The following is a 21,304-nucleotide window of genomic DNA, read 5'->3' as shown; positions in this document are numbered from 1 at the left end:
TTTTTTTTATTTTTTTAAATTTTTTAAAAAAAATTTTAATTTTTTTTTAATTTTTTTAATTTTCACGCGATGTCAACTACGATGTGTAGCCTGCACATCAAATGTCAATAGCCCTGCACATCAAATGTCAATAGCCTGCACATAAAATGTCAACAGGTTATAGTTGACATTATATGTGTATAGGTGATATGAATCGTATATGTAGTTGACATTATATATGTGCAGTTGACATGAATTGTATATATAGTTGACATTATATGTGTGTAGTTGACATGAATTGTATATGTAGTTGACAAAAAAATAAAAATAATAAAAAAAATAAAAAATCGAAAAAAAAATTTAATTTTTTTTAAAAAAATAAAAAAATATTTATTAAATAAAATGTATGATGAAATTACCATTTTGCCCTTTCACAATTAATTAATGTAAAAATATTTTCCATGTGGTAAATTCTGGACCACCCATTTAATAAAAGTGAGTGGCTAATAATGCATCTCAATTCTCAATTAGGCTAAAAAATCTCAATTGATCACAACCCTATATATATATATATATATATATATATATATATATATATATAGGATTGTGATCAAGATAGAACCATTCTTAAACGTAGAACCATTCTTAAACGTAGAACAAATGCCAAACGGAGGTCGTTAGATCTTTTAATCCAATGGTGTTGATTTGCACAGCAACTTCCCATTACAACCAAAACTATTATTAATGGGTGAATGCAGAGAAGTGAAAAAATAAAGCATGCATGGACTCTTCTTTGTTTCATTCATTCTTCCATCAACATGTGAGTTTTTTCACATGTTGAGTCCGGAATGTCGTGAAAACATAGTCTAATATGTATGATTTTTAATCTTGACCGTCATTTTTTCCTCATCCAATGAATAAAATATGTAGAGTTCTAGGTTCTACACTTAAGAATGGTTCTATCTTTAACGCAACCCTATATATATATATATATGAATTGTGATACAGTTTCTATATTTGTTTGTAACTACATAATTCACGATCTTTTAAATTTAATAAAACGAAATGAATTTTTATTAACAAGAGTTTGGTTGGTCGAGTTTATTTACTATAGATAATTTAAATTTAGGATAAATAAAGGAGAATTATTTTGGGCCAATGTTAGTTATAGACCTGTGACCCAATTAGGACAAAGCCCATATAAAATAAATACAGTATATTTTGAAAAAAAAATTCACGTTGTGAGAAATACAGAGTCTTGATTCCTTCACATTTTGAGCTTGTTAATGCAAAAGGGGCGGTAGAAGCTGTTTAGTTTCCGTCAATGGCGAAGTATTACTGTTGAGGTAGTAGGCACGCCTTCTGATGATTTATTTACTTGTATTTTCTGCATTTTGATTATTTTATCGTTTGTAGTCGTTGGTTAATCACAAAAGCCCCATGATTACTCATCGTGCATGCTGGTTTGATTACTGTAATTCGAGTTAGCAGCTGTCAGGATATGATCACCTGGTTTTTAATTATGATTCCGAATTCAAGAAATTAGAAATGATAATTCACAGTTTTTGTGTTTGAAGATAATCTGAATTTTCTTATTTGTAGATTCTAAATTGATGTTGTGCACTGATTAAAGTGAGAGAGGGGTTTTTGGGCAGACATCATAATGTCGGAATCAAACTCAAGAAAAAGGAATTTGCCGTCCTGGATGAGCTCAAGGGAAGAGGAAAATGATGAAAGTGAAAATTCGAAACAACTAACAAATCGTGGAAAATCTAAGAAGGACCAAAGTGGTGAAACTGCCTCTGCTACGGGCTCGGGCGCCTCAGATTTCTCAATGCTGATGGTATTATTCTGATTTGATTTCAAATTGTGTCTTTTATTCTGTTTTTTTATATACATAGATTTTGATTTTAGTAATTACTTCATGATCATGTTTGTAGGAAGGGGTGACATTTGTGCTGTCCGGGTTTGTGAATCCGGAGCGTGGTGTTTTGAGGTCGCAGATGCTGGAGATGGGGGCTGAGTATCAGCCTGATTGGAACTCAAACTGCACCCTTTTAGTGTGTGCATTTTCCAGCACTCCAAAGTTTAGGCAAGTTCAAGCTGAGGGTGGAACTGTTATATCCAAGGTTTGACACTTTCTGCATCAAGCAATAATTGTTTTCAGTTGTAGTGTGGATGCGGCTCGCTATACTTGGTTGATTGATTATGAAATTAAGTTATTAACCCACTCATGTAAGTATTTCAGTTCTTCTGAATATGGACATAGTTCCCTGAAACTTATGTAACACGGAGTATAATTTGTTACCATAAGCACACTGGATTATTGAGTAATTCTTGAGTGGTCACTTGTTGGTTTGTTTGAGAATGTTCTTGTAATTCTAATCTGTCAGTTTCTCAAACTGCTTGAAATTGCGGATGTCAAGTGGTTATTTTGGATGCTGAATACATAGGATGATTATTCAGTCATCCTTTCTTCGTTTTCTTCATGTTTCAATGGTGACAATTATTCATCTTGCTTAGGACTGGATATCAGAGTGTTACAGCCAAAGAAAACTTGTGGATATTGAGCCATTCCTACTGCATGCTGGCAAACCGTGGAGGAGACAAAGCATTTCCCATGAAGCTAGAAAAGGTCTACGTAATAACAATAATATTAATAGTAGTATTTATTATGTTTACCACCCATTTGATAGTTTCCAGTAACTGTAATGGCCACGTTGTACCCCATTTGCTATACTCTGTATCTAAAATAATGCTAGTATTGTCGATGCGTGTTATTTGAATAAATGGGAACTATACAGCCATTATGCTTGTTTTAGTGGGTTGATATGGGATATTCAAATGTGCAGTTTTGTTCACTAATTGCATCTTTAGTTCTCACATGTATGGGTTAGGTTAGATCTCAACCCCTGAGGTTTTTTACCCAACTAAATGTCATATCTTACTTTCAGATGTAGAGCCATTTTCATCCACTAAACCTTCAAATCAGAAAGAAACTGGCGTACATTCAAAGAAGGCTACTGGCACTTCTAAGGTATTTATAATGTTTCCATTTCTGTATAGGATAAAATGGCTGCTGCTCACTATCGTTCTTTGGTCATTCTTCTGAATCCCCAATTACCTCCTATGAAAAATAATTTCTTAAACTGAGACAGAATTTTTTTGTTCCAATTCAAAAAGTCAAACAAAAGATGGGATGGAAATATTTATATCCCATTTGTAACAATTTCAGCTGTATAAATTTATAAGTAGTTGACGTTTCATCCACATTTCTGTCTTGTTCTTCATTTTATGTCCTGATACATTTACCAGATGAAAGGAAGCTTTTCTCCCGCAAAAGCAAAGAAGTGGGCTGTTGAGGATCTCAAAAGAACAGTATCATGGCTGGAGAGCCAAGAAGAGAAAGTAAAATGTCATCTCTTAGTAAATCTTAATTGTATTGAGCTTTATCATTCTCAGGGCATAAAGTTATTTGCAGTTGATAGCTTGCTTCCAGCCAGAAGAATAATTTGTTGAAGATGAGATGATTTATGACAAGTTATTGAAATAACTTCTGGATTACTTTCTTCTTATGTTTTCACTCTTCCTGCCCTTACAGTAACTAAAAGTCGTATTGTAAAGGGATCTCAAAAAGAAAATGTTGGACAAAACTATGTGTCATCATATGGTTTTTGAAGCTACTATTATGTTTGTTGCATATGTTATCAACACATCATAAGGATTTATGGATCAATATATCATGCTAAAAGCTTAGCTTACTTTTTGTAAATCTAACTCAAGATTTGTTTGCTTAAAATAATACGCCACTTAACTCTGCAGCCAGGTCCAAGTGAGATAAAAAAGATAGCTTCCGAAGGTATTCTGACTTGTTTACAAGATGCTATAGATGCTCTCAAGCAAGGACAGGTACCGCTTTTTGGTTTGTTATTTTATTTTCACCTTTATATATATACCCCTTGGCAGTGAACCTGTGCACTTGATTCTGGAAAAAATGGTTATTTGATCTTTTTGGCTCTTTTCATTTTTTAACCTCGGAATACAACTGGTTTCTGGACAGCTATAGCACATCTATATCTATCATTGGAGCAGAGAATTGCATGGGGATTTTCATAGAATTATTGACAAACAGAACAATTTTTTTAAGTATGCTAATCTTTGAAAAGTTTCTAAAACACTATTGAATATCTTTGTGCTCATTTGTCTTGTCAAGATATGCTGAGCGTCACACTGGTCATCGCATAATCAGTTTCTTACTTAGTTATGAGTAGTTGCTCCTAGTATGTCAAAGTTATCTTTTATTTTCTTTTACAGTTTTGGTCAAATCCACAAATGATGCTATGACTGCAGATTTGTATTGAATAGGCTGGTGCTTAATGAAAATTATAATTTCTGTTTGTAGTTTTTGTGTCTGGCCTCTGATTGAAATGTTTCCGTTTGTTGGTATTTTCATCTTTAGGGCGTCCAACATATAACAGAACAATGGGGCTGCCTTCCTCGTGTAGTCGAGCAGCTGGCACAGGTTGATTCCACAGGCAGCGCTCCCAGCAAGGAAGACCTTTGTAGAGAAGTCATGGCCTGCAAACAGATATACGAGCTCGAGTTTCTGAATATGGAGCACGATGATACGCCAAGCATGACAAAGCCACAGATTCACGAGTGCAGGAAAGATAGAAAGAATGATAAAGCTGGTGGAAATGACTCTTATGACAGCGATGCAACGATCGAGATGACAGAAGATGAAATAGACCAAGCTTTTAACTCTATTGCTTCTTTCTAAATAACAGTATTGTGAATTGGTAGCAAGGGTTGAGTTGAGTTATTTAAGTATGAGAAAGAAAAATTGATGATATGCTTGTGGATTTTGAATATTTGTCATTTTCTTTCTAAATTCAATATTGAATGATCATATAATTTAGGTAAGAAAATATATGGCCCAATATAATGATGGTTTATTTTAATAATGGCTCGCTCCAATGGAGATTGTGTAATCAAAATTGTATTTTTGTGATAATATAAGAAAAAAAATCTTTTGCCGCAAACCACCAATAACAATCAAGAAAGAGGATTTAGTTTGGATCTGTTTCAAGTACCCACGAGCTTATAATAATAATAATAATTAAATAAAAGCCATAAATAATTAATATGTTGATTTTTTTTAAAGAATGGATGCATTGAAAAAACGAAAAAAAGGAAAATCCCGTGATGTGGAATGACGGAAATGCCCTTGACTGGAACTATGTGTTAACTCTTTCTTCTCAGTTGTAGGGTTGCAGCAGATAAACGCCACCCTCATCGCTCTCTCTCTCTCTCTCGACGCATTTATCACACTCTCTCTATCTCTCTAAACTTCGCGAAAACCTTTGAAATTAATCTCGCGCTATTGAGCGGCGTTCAGTGTACCTGCTACAATGGGCGCTTCGCTTCCTGCAAAAGAGGCCAACCTCTTTAAGCTCATCGTCGTAAGTGTTTCTCACTCTTAAAGAGTCTTTCTTTTTACTTTCCTTTAGCTAAATATATTCGTTGATTTCAGTAATTAGACTTGCGATATGGCGTCATGTTAAACCCTAGATTTTTTGTCCGATTGCTGCAGCTGTGGCTGGGCTGGGCTGTTTCTGATGTTGCTCTATCTAATTTCGATTAATTGTGTTGAAGTTATGTTTCTATGAATTCTATTTTGAGCTTGAGGAATTGCATTTGTGATTTCGTGTAATTTCTTTTGAAATTTAAGCATGCAGAATGACGCCTTACTGAATAAAAATAATGTGTATTGATCCCTTTTGGTGTCTTATTGTATATTAGCAAGATCACAGTTTGTTAATGCTAAAAAATACCTTATTTGCATTGCTGTTTTTGTTTTTTCGGGGGGGACATATGAACAAACTATTCTTAATCTTAGTCCAATATATACCTGGTACATGTGTCTTTGGCTCCAGGTAGTTTGCGGCAGCTACATGTACTCTGGTTGTGTTCTTAGAAACCGGTGCAGCATAATCAAATGGGGCATCACGTAATCTCTGTCTATTTTATATCACTTGTCACGTTTTTGTAGAAGCTGAACTTTTAAGTATAAGTAACCTTATACATCCACTATGGTGATTTTATGAGCATTTATATTTGTCTTATGCATGTGTCATTTGATTTCATGTATGTGTGAGGCTGATTCGATAGTGATCACAATGCTTTTGTTGTTAGTAGAGTGTACTGTGATTGTTGAGAAAGTTTTGTGTTTTGTCTTTGCAGAAATCATATGAAACAAAACAATACAAAAAAGGTTTAAAGGCTGCTGATGCCATCTTGAAGAAGTTCCCTGATCATGGAGGTTTGTAAAAGTTTATCTGGTATTTGGTATATACTTTCCTTTTTAGTGTTAGTTTCTGCACTGCTTGTGGCGCTACCGGACTTAATCCCCAAAATTTGTAAAGTGGATTTGTGCTGTGAGTCATAATCGCTGAAATTTCTACTTCAGGACTTATGCTACGAGTTCATCATCTCTATTGCTGTTTTTAACCTTCTTTCGCCATGTGTTGCAGTATAATTTGCTTCTTTAGCAATGTTCAAATTCTGATTGATTTTGCAAATATGATTTTGATGATATCGTACCTACTGTCTTTATTATGTGAAGTAGATTAAAGAGCTAGTCAGGTGTACCCCTGATGTTTATGTTACCTTTTAAGGATATGTAGAGAAGAGAATTTTAATTCTCTCTTTCAATCTTATTTCTGGATGTCTGTCAGGATCATGTACTGGATTGTTTCTTACATTCTTCTGATTTTTTTCCCTTCGATTGCTCTTATGGATGACAGAGACCTTATCAATGAAAGGGCTGACATTGAATTGCATGGACCGCAAGTCTGAGGCATATGAACTTGTCAGACTTGGATTGAAGGTTAATCCCTGAGTTTCTTACTCCCTAGGCCCTACTATTAACTCCTGCCTCACTTACTTTTTATTGTTATCTACTGCCCTAATTTTGATTTTTCATTTTTGCAGAATGACCTTAAGAGTCATGTTTGCTGGCATGTTTATGGTCTTCTATATAGGTCCGACAGAGAATACAGGGAAGCAATTAAGTGTTACCGCAATGCACTAAGAATTGATCCCGATAACATTGAAATACTCAGAGATCTTTCTCTTTTACAGGCATGTTATTTTGTACTTGCTTACTCTGACAGATATTCATATGATGTTTTATACTCCCTCCGTCCCGAGCTACTCGCTCATTTCCTTTTCGGCACGGAGATTAAGGAATGAGTGTATAGGAAAGTCAAAAATGACGGCTGTAGGTGAAATTTTTTACTAAAAATGGAAAGAGTGCAAGTAACTTGGGACGCTCAAAAAGGAAATACGTGCGAGTAGTGCGGGACGGAGGGAGTACTAGTTTTCTTTGTTTATGGTCTTCATACCTCGGACCTAAGCTCAACAAGTAATAATATATAGTTGGTGTACGCCGAATTCTGAAATTACATTGTCACCTATTAGAATCTCACACTCTACCCCTTTGACTTTAGGATAAGCATGTCTTACTAATGATGTCCTATACTATATCCATAACATAACTGCTTCGCATCGCAGGCTCAAATGCGTGACTTGGAAGGTTTTGTCGAGACACGCCAACAATTACTCACCTTGAAACCAAATCATCGGATGAATTGGATTGGATTTGCTGTTTCCCAGCATCTAAACTCCAAGTATGTTCATTAAGATGCTATTATGTTGTTCTGAAGTTTACTGATTATGTCTCATTTTGCACATATTATTATTTTTATCAGTGGACCAAAGGCAGTTGATATTCTTCAAGCATATGAAGGGACTTTGGAGGATGATTACCCTCCTGACAATGAACGTATTGAGCATGGCGAAATGCTTTTGTACAAGGTAATGACTCACTAGCTTTAATTGTAGTGTGTGAGATTGTCAGGAATAGCTATATTCTTGTCACATGCTGACATTATTGTACACTTCACTGACTAATTCTGATTATGGTTTTACCTCTATATGATGGCGCAATATTTTATCGTCTCATCTCTGTAACATTTTCTTTCAGATTTCTTTACTGGAAGAATGTGGATTGCTTGAGAGGGCTCTTGATGAGTTGCACAAGAAAGAACACAAGATAGTGAGTGTGGTTATAGGTTCCATTTTTAATGAATAATTTTTCTTTTGGACTTTTGTAATTATGTTTTTTGGTGTGAAGGTTGATACATTATCTTACAAGGAGCAAGAGGCTTCTCTGCTTGAAAAGCTTGGCCGTTTCAGTGAAGGGGAAGAATTATACATGAAACTGCTATCCGAGAATCCTGACAATTATGGGTATCAGAATTGTGTTATTATTTTTGTTTAGAAGTTGTGAAATTTCCATCCTGTTCCTACTTACAGCATGTGAAATGAGAATTGATCCTTTTATTTTCCAAGAAACTTGGTTTCAGAATATATGGAGTTTTACCTTAGCACATCCTTAAGTTTCTTAGCTTGTGGTTGGTTATTTATTACCTTGGTAAGAAATAGGATTTTTTTAGTAATAAGCATGTCTCTCTATTTTTGATTGGGGTGTGTAACATCTGTACCTCAATTTGTGATTGAAAATCAAGATTTCAAGCTTTTGGTCTTGGTGTTGTACCTGAATCTTATAAGGAATAAAATAAAATTTGATTTCAAAGAACTAAAGTAGTGATATGACAGTCCTTTTTCTACTAATCTAAAAGAATTTTGTGGTTGTTCTTTGAAACATGTAGTTTGCTTAGCTTGTCTATAGGGAAGATTCGATTGAGTAGTGTTTTAATTTGATGTATTAAGTTCTACACAACTATTAAATTGATATTTTCCAATGATAGGTATCATAAAGGCCTTCAAAGGTGTATGGGGCTGTATTCAGCAAATGGTCAATATACTTTTGATGAAATTGCCCGATTGGAATCCCTATATGCATCACTCAGCAAGCAACTTACAAGGTCGTCTGCTGTCAAGGTGATGAACTATTTTATCTCACCTCTGCTTGGAACATAAACAACTTTGTCTAAAGTACTTTTTTTTTGTCTACTGTGCAGTGTCATATTCATACCGAGCAATAAAAATAATTACTTTCAAAATGATTATTTCATTCTTTCATGCCCAGGTCTAGAAGTCACCCTATACCAACTCATGCAATACAAGTATATTTTAAGCGATCGAGTTATGCATTATTTCACTGGGCATTTCTTCATAAAATCTTGATGTTTGCATATTAGTCATGCATTCACTTTATATTGTGCTGTACCAATGCTTTTGTATTGTCCACAACGTGCCTTAATAATTTTTATCCTTTGTTAATGTATCTGTGTGCAACACACCCTCTGATGCTTTACTTTTCTTTCTGATCTTATTATGAACAGAGAATTCCCCTTGATTTTCTGAGTGATGAAAGATTCCGTTCAGCTGCTGAAAATTATGTCCGCCCTTTTCTGACAAAGGTACCCATTTTTAACCCACATATTTAGTTTCTACTTTGATGAAATTTCAGTGCATGACCTGCTTTGAATTTTTGATAAATATATCCAGGGAGTTCCTTCTCTATTTTCAGACCTTTCTCCTCTGTACAACCATCCTGGAAAGGTTAGTTTTTTTTCTGGTGTTATGACTGTTTTCTTAGGTTTAAGGAATTATTTTCTCCTCCATAGTGAATAAAGTCACTGCACTTCTCTTGTATAGGCTGATATTTTGGAGCAGTTAATTACTGAGCTGGAGAATGCCATCAAGACAACTGGTGCATATCCTGGGAGGTTATTTAACTTACATTTATAATTGTACATATGTACAGTTATACACACATATATCTCAATAATTTAAGTCCCTGCTGTGATCAGATGGGTTTTTATCCCCTACTTTCTGTTCGATCAATCTAGGGTTTAAATATCTAGATTTCTGAACATTATTTACTTTTTTGTACAGCTTCTACCCTAGTTGCTTTAATTGGTTATAATATAGCCTCATGACTTATACCTAAAAGAAGAAAAGCTAGTTTGAATTATGTTAACTGAATTTTGTGCCTGACATATGTTTCATATGACAGTTCTCAAAAGCTTCATCTGTGTCACATAACGATTCAACAATTTTTGCTTGTGAATGTTGACCTAGTAGATAATATAAGTTAAATCAGATGAATATAACAAGATATTTTGATACAAACTGCATTTTACTATAAATTTTCAATTATTGATATTTCTGTTTTGTAGATGTTTTGCTTATTGTAGTAATTTTATTTGGCCATCTTCAGGGTGGACAAGGAGCCTCCGTCAACACTTATGTGGATTCTGTTTTATTTGGCTCAGGTTTGCAGCTAGCCTTTTTTTTTCTAGGCTCCCTGCTATTTATCAGCTTGGTATTTTGGTTGTGTTAATAATTTTTCAACGTACAGCATTATGATAGGCGCTGTCAGTATGATGTTGCTCTCAAGAAAATTGAAGAGGCCATTGAACACACTCCAACTGTCATTGATTTATACTCAGTGAAGGTAATATGATATACTGGAATTCTTGACTTCCTCAAACTCCTTGTTCCCTTAACGAAATACTTTCTTAAGAATCTGTTAAAGCAAATTTATGATTTGATAACCAAGTGTATATTTTTCTAAGCAATCTTAAGTCTCAACTACTGCTCCGTATGCTTGTTTATCAAGTGTTATCTCTTAACCTCAACTTGGATCAAATAGTTAATGCTCTTCCATGAAATCATCCTTCAATCACATAATTCATAATTGATATCAATAAAGAATGCTATAGTGAGTAAAATCCTCTTTATCATTATTATGTATATTTTCTTGGTTCTGCGATGATGAATGAAAGAGATAGTGATGATATTCATTTTCCAATGAGTTGGTGCACCCTAGTCTTGTTGGGTTTTTTGAAATGTGCTGACTGTATCAACACACTACGAGTGGCAATGGTGTGAGTTGAGGTGGATTTTTTCTTTCCTTATCCCCACATTCTGAAGAAGGCAAAGTTTATGTCTGGTGTTGAGTTGGATTCCCTACCAATATTTCCATTTTTTTATTTATATTTCAACTGTATATTTTTGGGCGAGAATGTTTTATTATTATAATTATTGCTGGGATATCTTATACTTTGTGTCTGTGGGCTGTGATGCCTTGCCCAATCAGAACACCATTAGTCCTCCTTGATATTCAATAGGTTTTCCATCTGTTAATTAATCACCTGCTCTTGATAAGACCATTCAGCCGCATTAATGTCTGCTTTGTATATTTGCTGCATGTATGTTTGCCAGCGCTCTTAGTAGTTTTGAATATGCATTATATGTTTATTTCACAAATTGGCATAATATCTACATTTTTATATGTATAACTATTTTTTTGGTCCCATGTTTCCACTGTGATTCGTGCATCATATCTTAAGAGGGCCAGTTATCAATTATTGCAAAAGCTAAACATATTTTACTGGTAATTCACCTTTCAGAGCCGGATCTTAAAGCATGTTGGTGATCCAGTAGCAGCTGCTGCTTTGGCTGATGAAGCCAGATGCATGGATCTTGCTGATCGCTATGTGAACAGTGAATGTGTCAAACGTATGTTGCAAGCAGATCAGGTTTGGTGCTATTATATACTCATCTCTCTGTATGTTACTAAAATCAGATTTTTTTTGTTGATGTACTTGTGCTTATGTGTTATATTACAACTCCAGGTAGCATTGGCCGAAAAGACAGCGGTATTATTCACAAAAGATGGAGAGCAGCACAGTAATCTCCATGATATGCAGTGCATGTGGTGCGTATCTTGTCGAGTTATTTAATTAATAAACATGACCAAAGCATACCATATTTTAATGGATCAATTTTTGCTATGGATATCTTATGTAGGTATGAACTACAGTCTGGAGAAAGTTATCTGCGTCAGGGGGACCTGGGGCGAGCCTTGAAGAAATTCCTGGCTGTAGAAAAGCATTATGCCGACATTACAGAAGATCAGTTTGACTTCCACTCATACTGCTTAAGAAAAATGACTCTTCGGCCTTACCTTGATATGCTGAAGTTTCAAGACCGCCTTCACTCTCATCCTTATTTTCGCAAAGCAGCTGAAGGAGTGATAAGGTATTGATTTTAAATGATGCAGTTATGATGCATTTGCCACTTTAGAATATATACTAGAAAATTTATCACCGTTACTTGGGATTTGATTGGAACGGATGGTGCAAGTTTGTTTGCTAGCATGCAAAATTTGGTATCTTTTTTTTTTCTTTTTTTTTCTGCTTGTGCCTGAACTTATTTAATCTGATACACAGATGCTACTTGAAGTTGTACGATTCTCCTCCAAAGTCATTTGCAGAAGAAGATGAAGAGATGTCAAAGATGGCTCCTTCTCAGAAAAAGAAATTGAGGCAAAAGCAGAGGAAGGCTGAAGCCCGCGCTAAGAAAGTAAACAAACTTTTTCATCAAATCTTATTGTGATAAAACAATTTATTTCAGATAGTTTTACACTAAAATGGTTTCACTCTGCAGGAAGCAGAAGTGAAGGAAGAATCAAATGCTACTGCTGTTCAAAAATCTGGGAAAAAGCAAGTTAAGCCAGTAGATCCTGATCCACACGGAGAGAAGTTACTGCAGGTACTTGTTACATTTCTGTTTGGGCATTTGGTTTTATTGTTTGCAGTGTAACCCTGTTGCTTGGAGGATTCTTTATATTCTCCACCTAAGTTATTGAGGCTGTCTTTCATTTACTTCCAGACAAGAGAATATTTTAATATAACTACATTTGATGATTTAATTTGTACTTGAAGGTTGAAGATCCTTTAGTGGAAGCTACAAAGTACTTGAAACTTCTCCAGAAGCATTCTTCTGACTCCTTGCAAACGCACTTGTTTTCTTTCGAAGTTAACATGAGAAAGAAGAAAATCTTACTTGCATTGCAGGCAAGTTCTTATGCAACTTAATACTTTATTAAATACAATTTTCTTTTACTGTTGTTTCTCTATCTCCAATCCTCAAGTTTTAGCTAAATTAATAGCTGGAGATGGATCCACAGCTTTCCTTTGTTTTGTCAGTTGATTTTTTGGAAGGGCAAACATAAGTTGATACTTTCTTTTGGGAAATGTCAACCTCATGACGGATGATATTTTTCTCATATTCTTCTGGAACTGTTTTGTGGCGTTTCGAATTCTATTTTCTAAAGAATGACTCCCTTATTCTATTTTTTACAGGCAGTTAAGCATCTAGTGCGGTTGGATGCCGATGAACCGGATGTACATCGTTGTTTGGTATGATTAATCAGTAAACCTTAATTCACCACTGATGCATAAGTGTAGCAACATCACTATTTCTGCTTTGTACTAGTTTTTTACTTTTGTATTATATTTCCTGTCCCACAGATAAAGTTCTTTCATAAAGTGTCATCCATGCCATCTCCAATAACTGATGCAGAAAAACTTATCTGGGGGGTGCTAGAAGCTGAGCGTCCAGCATTCAGGTGCTCTTGAATATCTTTTCCCTACTGTCTTTGTTTTTCCTCCCCCCCCCCACCACCTACATTCTCCAGGAAAAGGGGAGGATTCAATTTTGATATGCTTACTTTATTTAGTCTTTATTCAATCTGGTTGGTTCTATGTGCTAATACTACCTACTTTTTTTTTTCAGTCAGTTGCATGAGAAATCTCTCACCGAGGCAAACTCTATGTTCCTAGAGAAGCATAGAGGTAATACTTTTGTATGTTCATAGATATTTAATTACACACTAGTCCACTATAGTATTGTTGTTTGAGTCTTTTACTTTTCAGATTCCTTGAGGCACAGAGCTGCTGTAGCCGAAATGATTTTTGTTTTGGAACCACACAAGAAGCAAGAGGCTATTAACTTGATAGAAGAGTCATCAGGCGACCTGTCTTTATCGTATGATACTATTAAACTTTATCAGCTCTCATTAATATAATAGATGTTCTTGTAACACTGAGTATACCACATATTCCTCGCAGAAATGGAGCGGTTGGGCCAAACAGAGTTTGGAGGCCAAAGGATTGCATTGCAGTCCACAAACTCCTAGGATCGATTTTGGACGCCCGCGATGCTGCTTCAAGTGAGTCTTTTAACTTCCATTTCACTTCGTCATAAAATTGAATGATTGTTAGTTGGAAAGGAAATAGCTTTGCTTGCATGTGTACTTTTGTCTAGTGTTAAACATTGCATGAATGAAAGTACGATATTGCCAAGTAACACATCATCTGAAATCATACTCTCTTTCCAGGATGGAAAGCTCGATGTGCTGAGTACTTCCCCCACTCAACGTACTTTGAGGGCCGTTGCAGCTCTGCTGTCTCAAATTCCTCATATTACCAAAGTCACAAGCCATCTGAAAATGGAAACCCAACCGTGTCTTCCAATGGGAAGTTGGATTCACTCAAGGATCTTGTCATCCAATAGTTTGCACACCAGCCAACATTTCTCAGAGATTTCCGCTTTCAGAGATGATTGAGGTAGGGAATCAATGTTGAAGGGTGATCGGTTACGTCTTATATCTGAGAGTGATTTTTCTTTTTTGACTGAGGCCGACGCCCACTTTACTGGTATGGCGTAATATTTCAAATGTGTATACTCTTCACCATTTTCGTTTTGACAGTTAGATTTTGTATTTCTCTTGCTTTGTGCTGGAGAAGAGGTTCCTTGGGTTAATGAGTTTAGAGAGAGAAAAAAAGCAGGATTTTCAAGAAGTGGTGTTACAGTCTCTCAGCATAGATCATAAACACACCAATAGTTGGCTAAGTTAAGAGCATGTTGTATTTTCTTATTTTATTGACACATCAATTGTGATGTATAATTGCTATTTTTATGTTAAAATTTTGTCTGAATATCGTCTCGTCTCGAAATAAATTTGGAGTAATGGTTAGGCTTGACTGCAAAATTTATTCTAGTAATTTACATAAATTTTCTTCACACTTTTTGGAGGGTAAAACTGTCTTTTATCTTTTGGAAAAGATGTCCTGCGTTTATTGTAGGTATGTAGCATTTTAAAATAAAAAATGTGATGTAAGTGTACATATGCTAGGGTGATCCAAAACTTTTATAACAAAAGTGAACTAAATTTCAAATTTCAAAATTGAAAAACCCGGAAATGTTTTTATATTATTTTAGTAATACTATACAAATTGTACTATACAAATTAATGCAATTACAACTTCATATTTCTTTAGTTCTAAATAAACCTAATTTAAACTGAAAATCCAATTTAGAGGATAAGAGAAATCTTTTCCAATCCCAACGAAATTCAATAATTCGATTTCATTGGATTCGGTTATTCTAACAAAGGATTCTCTGATGACCCCTAGCTAGTTGTGTTTGATGAGAAATTTTATAGGAAATCTTCATTATATGACATTATAATGGGCCAATAAATCAATTAAGGCAAGTTTCTTATCTTATTTGGATGTGTCGGTAATTGCTGATCATAAATGTGGAATATTTTCACCAATGGACTAATTTGTTACACATAAACCAACTTTCTTCCACAGCTTAAATATCTATGTCAATATCAATCTCCTAAAACGGAATTCAATTTCAATCCCAATTTGTTGTATTTTGTATACGAGGAACATGGGATTGGCCCCATGAGTTTGGTCATTCACACATTTGTAAGTGAACATGATTTGCTTACCTATCTAGTGTTGCCATATAGCCATATATGCAAATATAAAATAACCTATAGATCAGAACATGACTGATATCTAGCCATAATTCAGATGAAGATTGAGTGAAATTAAGTGGATGTTTGAATCGACTGATGTTGACGAATCAACAATAAAGTATTGGTTAGGAGTGATGCCATTTTAGGGCACCCTGTCAAAGGAAATCACAATCACACGAGATATGCACACAATTAAAGAAGATTGCAGGAAATCAGTGATTGAGTAATTGTATAATTCTATAAGAATAGAGTGATTACAATTTAGTACTTACCATAGATAGGGAGAAGTCATTACTATAAATTGAAGAGCTATGTAAATCATTGCAGATACAAGTGAAATAATATACTCTACTTCTCTCGAATTCCCTTCCTTTCGCCAATATGCAACCTCTGCAATATCCCACCTCTCTCGATCACCATCGTTAAGATGGTATCAAAGCAGGTTTATCCCGGGATCGAGACTCAGAAAAATATCATCATAGTCTCGGTACCTTCCCCGACCTTTTGAACCTGCAAACAGAACCAAACAAAATGTCAGACGACCCTGATAATCTCTCAAACAACAACCGATCAATAACCCTCTCAGCAGAACAATTTGCTGAATTCATGAGGTTGAATGGCTCTCAAAAACCACCAAACCCAGAGCCTTCATCTCATCCAGAATCACTAGGCGAAGTACACATCGCCACCAAGCTCGATGGGGACAATTACACCTTATGGGCAAAGCTAATGAGACGGGCCGTTGGTGGAAAAGGTCTGACATCTCACATCTCTGGAGTTACAGACCCACCACCACCAACCGACCTAAATTACAACCGATGGCAACAACGAGACGATTGCTGCTTCAATTGGATAATTGGCAATATCGATGCCAGCCTCGTAAATGAGGTATCCTAGTACGAGATGACTCACGACTTATGGGAAAGCCTGGCCACCACGTACGGGAGTGGTGCTGATCAGTTCCAAATCTCCGATCTGCACCGACAAGCTTACAGCCTGAAACAAGGAGTGGTGGGAGGAGATGAAGAAGGCCCGACAGAACCGGGGTACAAACCGGAACAGTAGCAGAGCCGCGACGGCCATAACACCCGGAGACCGAGCCACCTACGCCGATTCCTCGGCGGGCGGCGTCAGTTCAACCGGAATCAATGGAGACAGCGACCGGGAAAAGGCGGTACCGGAAGAGAAAGCCATGGCCTCGGTAGCACGACTTTGGACAGAAGGTAATGGAGGAATTGGCTCCGGCAGAGATCAGACGGCGGCGAGGGCCGAGGTCCCCACTGGAAAGGGGGCGACGGCGAAGGCGGCTAGGGTTTCTGGAGTGGGAGACATGTCGGCTAGGGCTCCTGGAGTGGGTGTGGGAGAAGCCCAAATTACCAAAACCTAAACTCTATAACCCGAAATTCTCATTTCGACCCCTCTAAAAACCCGAAACCACCCTCTAACCCCCGAGCCGCTATTATCTCTCAACCATCACCCCTAGATTCTCAGAAATTACACCCTGACCCCCGAGCCAAAAGGCCTTCACGAATTATACCCCATAAGACCCAATTATTAAATATCCGACCCCAGACATCACAAATATCCCATACTGACCCCCACATGAAAAAACCCTTCCAAATTATACCCGAAAATTCCAAAAATTTCACAAACCTACCCACTATACCATGTAAAAATACCTTCGATGCCTTAGCTTGTTCCTCTATGTCCCAAATTGGCCCTAAAGATACTCATTGGATATTTGATTGCGGAGCGACAGATACAATGTCATTCGATGCCTCAGATTTTCTGACTATCTCCAAATCCACCAAATCCTATGTTCAGACAGCCAGTGGGGACCTGGCTCGGGTCCAAGGGGCCGTCACAATCACTATTTCCCCCACTTTACGCCTGTCCAACTGTCTTTTTGTACCATCATTATCTCATAAGCTCCTTTCCATCAGTCATGTGACAAAGGAGCTCAATTACAAATTACTGATGCAACCTCAATTTTGCATGTTACAGGATATCAAGACGGGGACGATAGTTGGGCGTGGCACTGAACGCAACGGACTGTATTACGTGGATGAGATAGCCCAACAGAGTGCTGCGATGATGCTGACTCACGGACCAACTGACAGACAGGCTTGGCTTTGGCATCGCCGGTTAGGCCATCCATCCATAGGATATCTTCGAATGCTTTTTCCTAAGTTAGTTACTTCTATGAATTCCTTTCAGTGTGAAACTTGTTTGGTAGCCAAAAGCCATAGACATACTTTTAAATTGAACAACACAAGAATGAAAACTCCTTTTGCTTTAATACATTCAGACGTTTGGAGCCCTGCTCCTATCAGTGGGGGGCAAGGTTTTCGTTATTTTGTTCTATTTATTGATGATTATTCTCGCATGACTTGGATTTATTTTTTAAAACATAAGTCCGATGTGTTTGACAAGTTCACTGAATTCTACACTCTAATTCAAGCCCAGTATCACCAGAACATTCAAATTCTTAGGTCCGATAATGGGGGGGGAATTTGTCAATACAAAAATGCAAGAATTTATGCGGGAAAAGGGTTTAGTCCACCAAACGTCCTGCGCTTATACACCCGAGCAAAATGGAGTCGCTGAAAGGAAAAATAGATATATCCTAGAAATCACTCGAGCCCTCCTACTAGAATCCAAAATACCCAAATCCTTTTGGCCCGAAGCTGTAGCTACGGCAGTATACCTCATGAATCGTTTGCCCACAGGAATCCTCAACTTTAAAACTCCTTTAGATATTTTTTCTACCCACTTTGAGCTTCCATCATCCTTATCCTTGGAACCTAGGGTCTTTGGGTGCACTGTATTCGTACATATCCCTAAGCACGAACGTAACAAATTTTCTCCCTGTGCTCTCAAATGTGTTTTCGTGGGTTATGGTAAAAATCAAAAAGGATATAGATGCTATGATCCAAACACCCGCCAGATACACACTACCATGAACTGTGACTTTGTGGAAGGAGAATACTTTTACAGCCAATCCAGTAGTCAGGGGGAGACACAACCATCCGATAATCATCCGATTAGTGACCTACTACATTGGCTGCCTACACCCGCACCTAGGAAAAACCATTCTGGGGGGGAACCACAGTCAAGTTCTGCCCCTGAAGTTGGTCCAACAGAGGAAGTTAGCGACACCGCCGGGCCGTCACAGCTACTAATACGGAACGAGGCGCAAAGTGACATCGACCAGCAATCAACCCCGACTTCGATTATTCCTGAGGTACACAATTCACATATTGAAGGTATATCTTCCGGTAATACTAATATTGATAGGGACAATGGAGTCGAGGGTGATACTGATAACAGGGAGGAAGAGACAACACAACAAGCGTATGAACTACCTCCCAGAAGTACGAGAGGAGTCCCACCTCGAAGATACTCACCGGAGTGGACGGGAAAAAAGGGTCGATATGCGATAGCAAATACCACACAGAGACAATTGACAGAAATGGCCCGAGCTTTCGAAACAGCATTATATGAAGAAGAAGAAATCCCTCAATCCTTTGAAGAAGCATCAAAACACAAACACTAGAGAGAAGCTATGAAGAAAGAAATAGATGCCCTGATCAAGAATGAAACTTGGGAGAAATGCACCCTACCTAATGGAAAGAAGCCAGTTGGATGCCGATGGATCTTTACCATTAAGAGAAGAGCAGATGGTTTGATCGAGAGATACAAGGCGAGACTTGTGGCGAAAGGATACACGCAAGTTTATGGGATTGACTATGAAGAAACCTTCTCCCCAGTTGCCAAACATAACATTGTTCGCGCTTTACTATCTGTCGCAGCATGTAAAGATTGACCATTACACCAGTTTGATGTCACCAACACCTTTCTCCATGGAGAACTCGAAAAAAATAAGGAAGTCTATATGGAAGTACCACCAGGTTGCGCAGCAGAATTCGGAAAAGGCCAAGTATGTCGTTTGAGGAAGACGTTGTACGGACTAGAACAATCACCAAGGGTCTGGTTTGGGAGATTTTGCCAGGTAATGTCCAAACAAGGATTCAAACAGAGTCAGTCGGATCACACACTCTTCACAAAGAAAAGGGAAGACAAGATTACGTGTCTAATTATCTACGTGGACGACATGATCATCACAGGGGATGATGGTGAAGAAATTCAAAGGCTACGAGAAAATCTGTTCAAGGAATTCGAAATGAAAGATCTAGGAGCACTGAAATACTTCCTTGGAATTGAAGTGTTGAGATCCAAACGCGGAATATTATTAAGGCAAAAGAAGTATGTCCTAGATTTGTTGGCAGAGACAGGCTTATTGGAATGCAAGCCTGCAGAAACTCCCATGATCACGAACCACGGCTTAAAGATAGAAGAAGGGGCTGCACTCACAGATCGTGAACGATATCAGCGACTAGTCGGGAAACTAATCTACTTGTCTCACACCCGGCCAGACATTACATATGCAGTTGGCATAGTAAGTCAGTTTATGCACCAACCACAAGCCGACCACATGGAAGCCGCCTTGAGGATCATCCGATATCTGAAAGGCACGGTGGGCTATGGAGTGTTCCTAGCAAAAGGAGAAACTCTAGAAGTCGACGGGTACACCGATGCGGATTGGGCAAGTAACCCGGTCGATAGAAGGTCTACAGGAGGCTACTTCACCTTTGTTGGAGGCAATCTTGTTACTTGGAGAAGCAAGAAACAGAAGGTGGTAGCCTTGTCCAGTGCAGAAGCCGAGTTCAGAGGGATCAAGAGTAGACTAATGGAAATCATGTGGTTAAGGAGACTGTTAACAGAAATTGGCTACCCACCAACGCGGAAAAGTCAGCTATTCTGTGACAATAAAGCAGCAATCAGCATCTCAGAGAATCCAGTGCAGCACGACAGAACGAAACACGTGGAAGTTGATCGACACTTCATTAAAGAAAACCTTGAGGCAGGTACCATTGAGTTCCCCTTCGTACGTTCAGAAGAACAACTAGCGTACATTTTGACCAAAGCAGTCCACCCGAAGGCCTTCAAAGAGATTTTGGGCAAGTTGAGCATCGGAGATACAGTTTCTCAACTTGAGGGGGAGTGTCAAAGGAAATCACAATCACACGAGATATGCACACAATTAAAGAAGATTGCAGGAAATCAGTGATTGAGTAATTGTATAATTCTATAAGAATAGAGTGATTACAATTTAGTACTTACCATAGATAGGGAGAAATCATTACTATAAATTGAAGAGCTATGTAAATCATTGCAGATACAAGTGAAATAATATACTCTACTTCTCTCGAATTCCCTTCCTTTCGCCAATATGCAACCTCTGCAATATCCCACCTCTCTCGATCACCATCGTTAAGACACCCACAGTGGGGCGGACGATAGGCCGCCCGATGTCTCGGGCGCGCCATCGTCCGTCATTGTGGGTGCGCGGACGATGGATGATGCGTCGTCCTTGCCCGACAGATAGTCCGCGGAGGAAGCGCGGAAGATATGGCATCGTCCGCGCCATCGTCCGTCCACTGTGGGCGACGCAGACGATGCAACGCGTTTTTATTTTTTTTTCTTCGAATTTTGTCTATTTATTAAACCTCGTTTCTCATTCTATTTTTCATACGAACATTTCTCGCATCTCTCATATTTCTCCATCTCTCACAAACCAAAATGAACCACGACGACAACCGGAGTTCC

General features: G+C 37.6%; 2 protein-coding genes across 4 annotated transcripts; both read left to right on the top strand.

The window, feature by feature from the left end:
* Positions 1–1,224: 1,224 nt before the first annotated feature.
* Positions 1,225–4,907, top strand: LOC121795116 (DNA-repair protein XRCC1-like). Of its 3 annotated transcripts, none has more exons than XM_042193563.1 (8): positions 1,225–1,325; positions 1,635–1,822; positions 1,920–2,108; positions 2,503–2,614; positions 2,934–3,016; positions 3,295–3,387; positions 3,802–3,888; positions 4,439–4,907. In XM_042193563.1, exons 2-8 carry the CDS (start codon positions 1,643–1,645, stop codon positions 4,757–4,759), a joined length of 1,065 nt encoding a protein of 354 aa, XP_042049497.1. In that variant the 5' UTR covers positions 1,225–1,325; positions 1,635–1,642; the 3' UTR covers positions 4,760–4,907. The 3 variants fall into 3 exon arrangements, with proteins under 3 accessions (XP_042049497.1, XP_042049496.1, XP_042049498.1); XM_042193562.1 differs by having other exon boundaries at positions 1,231–1,325; positions 1,582–1,822; XM_042193564.1 differs by lacking the exon at positions 3,295–3,387 and having other exon boundaries at positions 1,231–1,325; positions 1,582–1,822.
* Positions 4,908–5,255: 348 nt separating this feature from the next.
* On the top strand, positions 5,256–14,801 carry LOC121795092 (N-terminal acetyltransferase A complex auxiliary subunit NAA15-like). Its single transcript, XM_042193537.1, has 26 exons — positions 5,256–5,441; positions 6,223–6,301; positions 6,786–6,868; positions 6,973–7,122; positions 7,555–7,670; positions 7,752–7,857; positions 8,027–8,098; positions 8,177–8,292; positions 8,814–8,946; positions 9,351–9,428; positions 9,517–9,570; positions 9,667–9,737; positions 10,232–10,286; positions 10,373–10,468; positions 11,427–11,555; positions 11,652–11,734; positions 11,827–12,057; positions 12,249–12,381; positions 12,466–12,570; positions 12,744–12,875; positions 13,164–13,220; positions 13,332–13,429; positions 13,597–13,655; positions 13,737–13,848; positions 13,932–14,032; positions 14,201–14,801. Exons 1-26 carry the CDS (start codon positions 5,391–5,393, stop codon positions 14,374–14,376), a joined length of 2,676 nt encoding a protein of 891 aa, XP_042049471.1. The 5' UTR covers positions 5,256–5,390; the 3' UTR covers positions 14,377–14,801.
* Positions 14,802–21,304: the final 6,503 nt, after the last annotated feature.

This window comes from Salvia splendens, chromosome 3 (assembly GCF_004379255.2).
Source record: "Salvia splendens isolate huo1 chromosome 3, SspV2, whole genome shotgun sequence".
NCBI classification, from domain to species: Eukaryota; Viridiplantae; Streptophyta; class Magnoliopsida; order Lamiales; family Lamiaceae; genus Salvia; species Salvia splendens.
This window is presented reverse-complemented; position numbering and strand designations above follow the sequence as displayed.